This window comes from Leucoraja erinacea, chromosome 27 (assembly GCF_028641065.1).
Source record: "Leucoraja erinacea ecotype New England chromosome 27, Leri_hhj_1, whole genome shotgun sequence".
Lineage (NCBI taxonomy): Eukaryota > Metazoa > Chordata > Chondrichthyes > Rajiformes > Rajidae > Leucoraja > Leucoraja erinaceus.
The window spans coordinates 13,686,650-13,697,267 of NC_073403.1; the positions used below are offsets into that span (position 1 = coordinate 13,686,650).

At 41.6% G+C, this 10,618-nt stretch overlaps 1 protein-coding gene across 2 annotated transcripts; it reads left to right on the forward strand.

Moving 5' to 3' along the window:
• LOC129710235 (translational activator of cytochrome c oxidase 1-like) lies at positions 1 to 7,863 on the forward strand. Of its 2 annotated transcripts, none has more exons than XM_055657094.1 (6): positions 1 to 135; positions 1,713 to 2,041; positions 2,339 to 2,445; positions 2,955 to 3,085; positions 4,522 to 4,699; positions 6,980 to 7,863. In XM_055657094.1, exons 1-6 carry the CDS (start codon positions 17 to 19, stop codon positions 7,187 to 7,189), a joined length of 1,074 nt encoding a protein of 357 aa, XP_055513069.1. In that variant the 5' UTR covers positions 1 to 16; the 3' UTR covers positions 7,190 to 7,863. The 2 variants fall into 2 exon arrangements, with proteins under 2 accessions (XP_055513069.1, XP_055513070.1); XM_055657095.1 differs by having other exon boundaries at positions 51 to 139.
• Positions 7,864 to 10,618: the final 2,755 nt, after the last annotated feature.

Below are 10,618 nucleotides of genomic sequence, written 5' to 3' on the forward strand. Positions count from 1 at the left end.
TACCGCTCCAGTGCGCATGCACAGGCCAGGTCGGCGCCGCTCCAGTGCGCATGCACATGCCACGGCCGGCACCCGACGGGGATCGCTCGTCTCGTCCACCGGATGTCTGTGGATGCGCGGGGACGCGGGGGGCCGGTGAGTGAGTGAGTGAGTGAGCCGCTGTGAGTGGCGAGGAGTGGCCCGCGGCCGGGCCTGGTCATGGCGGATCCGCAGCGTGTTAGCTGGGGCTGCTGGGCTACACCCGGGCGTCTGAGTCTAATGGCCCCTGTTCGTTGCGACGGGCAAGATTGGAGCTGAAGTGGAACTCTCGGCTCTGGGGATCTTAGGAAGCGGCAGGATGTCGTTTGTGCAAAATAGAACATGATCTGAACGGGACTGAAATGTTGACACGTTGACCATTAAATGTTTGCAGCCAACACAGAAATTGTCGGAGTTGTAGATAGTGAGGGAGGTCGTCTAAAAGGATTCAACAAGTAAGGTCATGGAGTTATCTAACAATGAAACAGGCCCTTCAGCCCGACGTATCTATGCTGACCATTATGTCTACCTGGGCTAGTAACATTTGCCTTCATTTAGCTCATATCCCCATAACCTTTATGCGTGTACAAATGTCTTTTAAACATTGTAATTTGTACCTTTCTCTGGCAGCTCCTCTCTACCCGGAGAAAAAGACTGACTTTTCATATTGTCTCCGCCTCTATGGTTGTGTAAACCGCCATAAGATCACATCCTCAACCTCCAACACACCAGGGAAATAAGTCCCAGCCTATCCATTTTCTCTATAATTCAAGCCCTCCGGTCCTGGTAACATCCTTATGAACGTTTTATGTGCCTTTACCATCTCAATGACATAATTTTCTATTGCTGAACAACCAGAACTGCATGCAAAACGCACAGGATCAGTCTTGTGCTTTAAACACAGTACTCAATAGATTAAATAAACAAAGATAAATAAATATACATCACAATTTCACGTGAATGACAAAAAGGCAAGGCATGTTAAACTTGATTAGACCATAAGGACCACAATGAAGAACAAATAAATTGGTAGGGTCAATCATGGCAATCAGTACTCAATTGGGTTAGTCAATTTTATTCAATGATGTGTACGAGTGGCATAAAATTAATGCTACAAGCAGGCACAGAGAGATTGGTTCAATAAAAAATTATAGGATACAGATTGAGAGGTTATACCTACCTGAAAAAAATGAGATTTTGCCAACTTTATGTAAAAATTAATAGAAAAGCATAAGGGGCGTTCTAATAGAAGGTGTTATGAAATAAATTAATGGACTGGATAGACTTCCACTTCTGGGGATACCAAAGTATATGAGCAGTACATAAAATGGTTAGTAAAAAAATCCAATAATGAATTTGGGATAATTAACTGTTGTGCTGAGATGCAACTTCCTGAAGGGTGATTAGCACTGATGTATTTCAGGGGATAAACATGAAGGAGGGAGCAAGGAGTAGAAGGCCATGGTGATGGGGTTGAAAGAAGAGGGGCCGGTTTTGTGGAGCATAAACATTGGGATGAACCAGCTGTGCTGAATAGTTATTTGTTCATTATTCTAGTTTGTCCAGAATAGTAAACTTACTAGAAAAAAAACAATAAATAATTGGAGAGATTCAGGCATGATTTGTGGCTGCTATTTGCTCCTGATCCAACACCTTCAATCACTTGTGTTCATGTTGTTCATCCTTTTTTGCAGCTGGTCAATCGGATTTGCCACCATGGCTAGAGTTGCCACATTTCGAAGTGTTTGCTTGCGGAATAGAAACTACCTCCTGTCGTCTCTGTGGAATTCAGCCGAGTTGGTGGCAAAGCGCAGAGCTCTCTCACCGGCCTCCATTTCCCTCTGCGCCCAAGCAAGCTGCCAGTACAGTCTCCTAGTGCCGTGTGCTGAGATCCACATGTCTGCAGCTAATCATGCAGGACATAACAAGTGGTCAAAGGTGAAACATATCAAAGGGCCAAAAGATACTGCCAAGAGTCAGGTGTTTGCCAAGCTTTCAATCATGATTCGCATTGCAGTGAAAGGTAATGTGGAAACAGTTCATTAATTTTGCTTTTAGCTGAATATGTGTTTACTTATTTTGCTATAATACATTTTATCCACTGGATTCATCTGGTTATAAGAATAACACTAACAAAAAATTACTGAACTTCTTATGAATATTTGGCAACATTTTCTTTGAATACAAATTATGGAAATATTTGATTCTAAGATTTCCATTGCACAGTTTTAACTGCTGCAATGGGTTGAGGAGAGCTACTATGCTATTTCTATACTGAAGTCCCAGACACAAATTCATTTTATTCTAATTCTTTTTGCAGAAGGTGGTTCAAATCCTGAGTTTAACTCTCAGCTGGCAAACCTCATTGAGCAGTGCCGAACCAAGAACATGCCTAAAGCATCTATTGAAGCTGCAATTAAAGGTGCAGTAAGTATTGCATTGCCATCTTGTAACTATTTCAACTCCTGCTATATAGAATCTTTACTAAACAATTTCCTAATTTCTCCTCCAATTCTTCTATCACTTATTTTAAATATAAGCCCCTCTGCCTTTTGACTCTTCTGCAAATGGGAGATTGGTCTCGCTTATTTTCTCAAATTATACCCTCATTATTCCCTGCATTTCAATCTCCTCTATCAAAAAGAAAATACAACTTCCAGCTTAATGAAGTCCTTTCTATAGCAGGGCATAAGATCTGTACTCCAAATATGGCCTTCCCAACATCTTGTGCAGCTATGTCCCAAGTCAGAAAAATGTACTCGCTTCTTCCTTGCACCGTGGTGACCAGAACTAAGTGCCGAATCCTTGCAGTATTAAGAAGAGGGAAGCCGTGCAGTGACATCCTACGTCATTGCTGTATGACACACAGCATTGTTAATGGTGCCTTTGATAGTATTTCACCTTTACTGTTTATACGCATGTTTCTTATTTGTCAGAAATCCAAGGCTTCAATCTACTCACTGTATGAAGCAAGAGGTCCAGGAGGGTCGGCCCTGCTCATTGAAGTCCTCACGGACAACAACAGCCGAACACTACAACAGCTAAAGAGCATTCTGAACAAAAATGGGTAAGAACAAACTAAGGGACAGTTTTTCAGGGTTTGCCTGACGAGGCCCAATTGATGCTTGTTGCCAAAGCTGTACACAAACAACAGGTGTTGCGGGTTAGTGCAATGCATTACCGTGAGGGATAGATTTTGTTTGTAACCATCTCCCATCTGTGTGCTCCAAGTTTAAAATGCACAGTAATCTGAATTAATGTATAGCAAAGCTGATTTTAATTGTTCTAGATAGGAAGTTTTCAGTGTATTTTTTCCATTATTTGTCTTGGGACTTTATCTATCTGGGGAAATTACATGGCAGCTTGGGTTGGTACGGGTGCGTCGTCAGGTTGTAATGCTACAATCATCGTGAGTGTGGGACAGCCCTTTACTTAAAAATGAACAGCCCCTTCTGTTCAATGTGCAGTTGTTGATTTATGAAATGGCTTGCTTGAGAAGGCTGGACAGAAGACACACATTTGAGTAGTGTATTTGATACCTTTGGGACATTGTGTGTACTTTGCATTTCAAAAATAATTTGTTGGTAATGATCATTGTCAAAATGTAAACATTCCTCAGGTGGGATTACAGTGTTTTGAAGTGGAGATTAGGTGCTCATTTAGGTCGGGTGTGGGTATCATTACTGACATCTGACCATATTATTTCACGTGGGAGAAAAGATCTTACATTTCATTTGATATTCATGTTGGGCTCAGTGACCATATACTGGAGCTCAAAATTGAAATCTATGTTATATCCCAGATGTGGAGCCTTCTTTCTCTGCCACAGCTTATTGTAGGGCTGACTGCACTCTATCAATAAGGATTTGAGCTCAGTTATGTTTTCTGCATATTTCTCTGGGATTTGTTGAAAATAATTATAGCCCGATAGCTTGGTCCTCATCCAGCACTTGAAGCTGCTGCTGATAATAACGAAAACTCTATGCATCATGATCCAGATCACATCTGTTCCCATCTTCATGCCAATCATACTTGACCTCATATTCTTGTCCCAATTACTCACCAATCACATCCGATACTGAACAAAATTGCCAATATGCCTGCAACTGGGTATAATCCTGAGCCCATCAAACTGGATACTCTATCCATAGTATGATCGCACAAAATATAGTTACTAACTGCTGTGCACTCCGAAAACTGCATGCCAGACCTCACCTAATGTCTTTCATATCTTTGCACTTCCATGCAGAATAGACTCAAACTCAGAACTTTGGAGCAGTTAGCTTCTCTTCTTCTCCAAGGCTTCAGATTGGAAAGTGATTTGGCGTCCTGTGAGTGAAAGATTGACCAGATTATTTAGGGGGTGGTATTTTCAGATGACATTGTTTTAAGTGGTGTAAATGTACTGGTTTATGGAAACAATACTGTTTCAAATGCCACTTTGGTTGAGTGAAATTTCATCAGTTTTGTTAAAACACCATTATGATGTCTTGTTAATACCAGGGGAATGATGAGTGATGGAGCACGCCACTCTTTCCAGAAGAAAGGGGTGGTGATGGTGAATGGCCTGGATAAGGACGGTAAGGATGTTCTGTTGGAACGTGCTCTGGAGCTGGCAATTGACTCTGGAGCTGAAGATGTTAAACAAATTGAAGATGAAGAAGATCAAGTCATGCTGAAGGTGAGAACACATTGGCACTCCTCACAAAAGGACTTCAAGGTCTAATGTGGGCACAGTATGTCTAATCTCAATCAGCAGCACAGTAGGAAGGAAATGACATGCCATCCTTGATGTGTTTAATCAGAACAAAGTTACACAAAGAGCAAAGCTTCCCATCAATTATTTGCTAGGCGCAGCAGGGGTTAATGCTCCTTCCACACTGTTACATCAATATTCCCAGGGCCGGGCCAGCTCAGTTTGGATAGACTGTAATACTTTCTGCACAGTATGTCATTTTATTTCCAGTGCAGATACAGCACAGATTAAATAAAATATAATGGATGCTGTGTTTTGACCAGAAATGTTGACCATCTCTATGTCACTACAAATGCTTCTTGACTTGCTTGCTCCAGATGAAATATGAAACATCCTCTGTACTAACCTGATGCTTGTTCTCACCTGTATCCAGTGAAGAGCAAAAATAAATGTGCACAAGCCGTCTTGTTGCATTTAGAAACATAGAAACATAGAAATTAGGTGCAGGAGTAGGCCATTCGGCCCTTCGAGCCTGCACCGCCATTCAATATGATCATGGCTGATCATCCAACTCAGTATCCCGTACCTGCCTTCTCTCCATACCCCCTGATCCCCTAGCCACAAGGGCCACATCTAACTCCCTATTAAATATAGCCAATGAAGTGGCCTCAACTACCCTCTGTGGCAGAGAGTTCCAGAGATTCACCACTCTCTGCGTGAAAAAAGTTCTTCTCATCTCGGTTTTAAAGGATTTCCCCCTTATCCTTAAGCTGTGACCCCTTGTCCTGGACTTCCCTAACATCGGGAACAATCTTCCTGCATCTAGCCTGTCCAACCCCTTAAGAATTTGTAAGTTTCTATAAGATCCCCTCTCAATCTTCTAAATTCTAGAGAGTATAAACCAAGTCTATCCAGTCTTTCTTCATAAGACAGTCCTGACATCCCAGGAATCAGTCTGGTGAACCGTCTCTGCACTCCCTCTATGGCAATAATGTCCTTCCTCAGATTTGGAGACCAAAACTGTACGCAATACTCCAGGTGTGGTCTCACCAAGACCCTGTACAACTGCAGTAGAACCTCTCTGCTCCTATACTCAAATCCTTTTGCAATGAAAGCTAACATACCATTCGCTTTCTTTACTGCCTGCTGCACCTGCATGCCTACCTTCAATGACTGGTGTACCATGACACCCAGGTCTCGCTGCATCTCCCCCTTTCCCAATCGGCCACCATTTGTATCACCGGGATTCTTTGTGTTCCTTATGAAACAGAGTTTAATGCCACCCGAGCCCGAATTGGCAACAATTTTGTAATTCCAAGTTCAAAATGGTATCAGCATTAATTTCATGAAATACAAGTCAGGTTTATCGTCATCAGAGTGTGTCAAACTGCTGTGCAATCAACCAATTATTTCAGTACTGTGACTTTTTGAAGCAGAAAATAGCAGCCAATTTATACATTCCGATCTAGAGCGTCAACAGACATGCTGTCTTTGCTTCAAGGGCAGTGTTTACTGCTCATCGCTGGCTGCCTGTGAGAAGATGGTAATGAACCATCTTTGTGAGCCATGGTGACTTGCCCTAGGATGCTGATGGTGGGCAATGCTTTTTTAATAAACTGGATTTAAATTCCCCAGCACCTCTGGTGGGATTTGAATATATCTCTGGATTAGTGTTCTTGACTTAGAAAATAGATGCAGGAATAGGCCATTTGGCCCTTCGAGCCAGCACTGTTAATCAACATGATCATGGCTGTTCATGACTTGTTCAAGAACAATCAAAGTTTCAAAATGTCCATGATTATCTGGATTGATAGATGTATTTTGGCCTAGACACTGAAAGTTACCCTCTGTCTTTAGATACCGTTATTGACACCAACAAGGACAGGGTCACAGGACCTTTAAACAGTGTTTAATAATTATCTGAAAATCAGTCCTGGCTCAGAAGAGTTTTATCTATTTTTGAAAGCAATTGCAGGGACCCAAGTTCAATGTGAACTGCCTTTGAGCACTACATTTGTCACTGCAGCTGTCAGATAAACCCTTCAGCACCAAGTGAAAATACGACAATGTGAGAAATATGGTCAAGTGTGGAATGGCTAATTTACCGATACCGCCACATTTTATAAGGTGCAGAGTTGTATTTGCACAAGACAAAACTAGGGAATACGGGGAAGAATGTTTTTTTTATTTTTTTTTTATTTTTGTGTTAAATAAAATCTGTCAAGCACTCATGCCATACATAATGTTTTCTAAATTATTTTTCAGTTTGTTTGTGACTTGTCCTCATTGCGGGAGGTACGAGAGAGGTTGGATTCTTTGGGACTGCTGACCACTGATTCCGGACCTGAATTTATCGCCACCACAACGGTTCCACTAACGGATAGAGATTTGCAAACAGCATTTTGTTTGATTGAACAAATCGATGAGAATCAGGACGTTATTAAAGTCTATGATAATATAGACTTGCAAAGTTAACTGCAAGAAGGAGAGGGTTTTTTGTGCATCACGAACAATTACCATGAATATCAAACACAGTCGGATACACTGTATGTGGATCATTTCAAGGTTTTCGAAGTACTGCCAACAATTTTGCCTCAAAACGTAAATATGCTGCGTGGTAAACTTACAGTTATGACTAATTGTAGAAACTAAACATTTTATCCATCGGTTTTCATCCTTTTCTGAAGGCTGCTGGGGTACAGTTCTACCAGCACCATGTGCTCTGCAGCCCCTCAACCAATTCACTATTCTCTGTACATTGAATGAAGTGCCATGGACCAGCCTATACAGTACTCATAATTAGGCATAGTTTCTTGTATGTTCATCAGCTAAACATAAGATAGGGCCCGATTCTCCCTGAGGTGGATTGGTCATCTACAGTCCTTGTCTGGCTTGAGAAGATGCCATGCCCAAATGGCTGAGTCTTCAGAAGAAGGAGAAAATATGCCATTATTTTAACAATCGCTGAAATATTTAATCGGATTTCAATAGCTTTTGTGGGATTTTTTGCGTAAAATTAACAGTTTTTGCGTAACATAAACAATGTAATGCATGTCAATCCTAGGATTACATTAGGTAAGCCCCGGTGAATGTGGTGCAAATCATTCTGAAATTCCCCGAATAAATAGCAGGACATAACAGTAACAAAATACTGCCAGCGTTTGTTTTTATTGACAAGATATTACTTAGTAGGTAGCACTTTATTCTTACCTTCCGCAGTGCCACCCACTTCATCTCATCTCCCTGCCAAAATAAGGCATTATTGCCTGCTAACTCTCAAGTTCATAATGATGTACTGCTCCTGCCAGCAGTTCTGCCAATGAAACAGTTCCCAGAGATATCTGAAGGTTAGTAAGAGGAGAAAAATTGTGTTGGGGCAATTGAATTCCTCCTGACTCTTGCCTTCTGAACAAACCATTTGAGGATGATACCTCTTGATATTCCCCTTGGGGCTTCCTGCCAATGCATCCATGGTCAAAGTGGCTTCAGAGTTCTGTAAACTGTGAAGTCGCTCTTTGGTTCCTCAGTGTTCTCTGTGAGTTAGCAGCTTGGTGTTCAACTTCCATCTCCCCCTGCCTGCCTTCTGGTCTTGCAGGGGGCAGGAAGCACAAATGCTTTGTTGCAGGAGACAGATGATCATGGATCTGGAAAAAGCTGGAACTTCTAGCCTACTCTTAATATATATGAGGGTCAAACAGAGGGCAGGTAGTTGAGATGTGAAGCTGATTTGTTCTCATTCTTGTCAATGAATCTGATCATGTCGATAGAGTGTCCATCTATCAGCTTGATAAGAATGTAGGTAGGATGTGTAGGAAAGAACTGCAGATGCTAGTTTAAATCGAAGGTAGACACAAAATGCTGGAGTAACTCATTGGGACAGGCAGCATCTCTTGAGAAAAGGAACGGGTAAGAATGATAAGAATCATCCTCTTGTTAAGAATGATTGGCGATCTCTGGCCCGTTAATCAGACATTTGCCACCAACTGCCTGACTGGACGACCACAATATGTCAGGCTACAGAACTGTGTCTCGGACATGGTAGTGAGCAGCACAGGGGGCCTCACAAGGGACGGTCCTCTCTCCTTTCCTGTTCACCATCTACACCTAGGCCCTCAGATATAACTCGGACTCATGCCACCACCAGAAGTTTTCATCTGACTTGGCAATTGTGGGCTGCATCAGTGAGGGGAGGGAAGCTGAATGCAGAGGTGTAGTCAACGACTGTTGAGTGGTGTGGGCTGAATCATCTGCAGCACCGACAAGACTAAGGAGTTAATAGTGAATTTTAGGAGGAGAGGAACGCCCATGTCTGCATCCATGGTGTGGGTGTGCAGTTTATGGGCCTGTCCCACTTCGGCGATTTTTTAGGCGACTAGGGTGTAGCCTGTATGTAGCAATGTTACAAAATTTTGAGATTTAAAAAATCAAGTCTGCAATTTATCCCATCAGATAAAGCATAACAATAAGTTTAATTTGACACCTAATTCACTTTCATATCAAAGTAATAAAAAAGTTATGGCCATTTTCATACTCGGAAATTAGCATCTTGTTCCCTATTGATTTTCTATGGACATAACAAAAAGCTGTGATCGTGGACAGTCAAAAGCCCATAACCTTCTTAAAAATTAAGAGAACTGAATGAAATTTTCAGTTATCATAGATTGAAGCATTCTGAAACAAATATAAAATAATCTTACTTGGATGACCTGAAATTAAAGCATATAATTAGTTAGTTACCCAATTGTAGCAAATTTCAAACTTCAATTACTATATCTAAACATCTATCCATTTCTTAATAAATGATTAACATTTTTAAATAGCCCAAGTGTCCAAATAATATTCACAAATAATTCACAATAAAACATGATTTTTAAATCTCATTTACATCAATTTATAGGCCAAATGGAAGGAATTTAGTGTTCATTTGCTGTAAATTAAAGTCAATTTAAATCGGCTTTCTAGTGGGTTCCTGTGAACGCGCTGGTTTAGAACGTTCACATTGCGTTGGATTTGTGCCCTCAAGTGCCCAGAAAAATACTGCGGGATATAAAGAGCCCAAAATGAACTACTCGCTATAGAAAACTTTATATACAGGGTTATATACAAGCCCCATTTAATGTAAAAATAAGGTACATACCTTTAATTGTTTGCTTTATAAAACCCTGGGGCTGCGAGAGGTTGCGGAGTAAGAGAGTGATTTTTAAACTACTATAAATATTATACAAGGCCATAAAAACTAATAATAGCTTTTGCTACGGGGTCTTTCAGCGATTTTCCGTTAATGATTTACTAGGCTGAACATTTTCGATTGGAACAGCCTAGTAAAAATCGCGTTTTAAACCCGCCCCCTCTAAACAGCGCCAAAATCGCGCACACGGGGTAGGGCAGATACTCAGCCACGATTCAGGTAGGTTTTGTAACATACCTACTGTATGGTCGTGAGTAGTCTCCTCAGTCGCCCAAAGAGTCGTAGTGTCTGGTCGCGGCTGGATTTTCAACATGTTGAAAGATTTTCTGAGACAGTCGGTGACAGTGGATTTGACGCCAATGGGCATAGCTTGACTTCTCCTCTTTGATGCTGTTGTAGGTTTTCACCAGGATGAGTTAGGTTGTCGCCGGTGCCGACTTCGGTGAATTCCATTGGTGGCCACATATGTCAACCGGCGACAGCTTTCGATGACTGAATTATTTCAAGATGTCTTCATTTTTCGCCGAAAGGGTCATAGCTTGTCATACCTTGTCGTGTGTGGACGTGGGTTGTCGTAGGTGGACATCCTAATGGGTCACCGGTTGTCAGTATCTTACCGTAGCTTGATGTCGACTAGGTGATAGGTTGTTGTAGCTTGTCGTAGACATTGTCGTAGGGGTGTCCAGTCGCCGGTTTTTCGGCAACCTGCTACGACT

What these genes read in the sequence shown, in the direction of transcription:
- LOC129710235 (XM_055657094.1), top strand. Translation starts at nt 17, where the DNA reads ATGCACAGGCCAGGTCGGCGCCGCTCCAGTGCGCATGCACATGCCACG. An exon ending in GATTCGCATTGCAGTGAAAG is followed by an intron (nt 2,042 to 2,338) that starts GTAATGTGGAAA and finishes TTCTTTTTGCAG; the next exon opens with AAGGTGGTTCAAATCCTGAG. An exon ending in AAGATCAAGTCATGCTGAAG is followed by an intron (nt 4,700 to 6,979) that starts GTGAGAACACAT and finishes ATTATTTTTCAG; the next exon opens with TTTGTTTGTGACTTGTCCTC.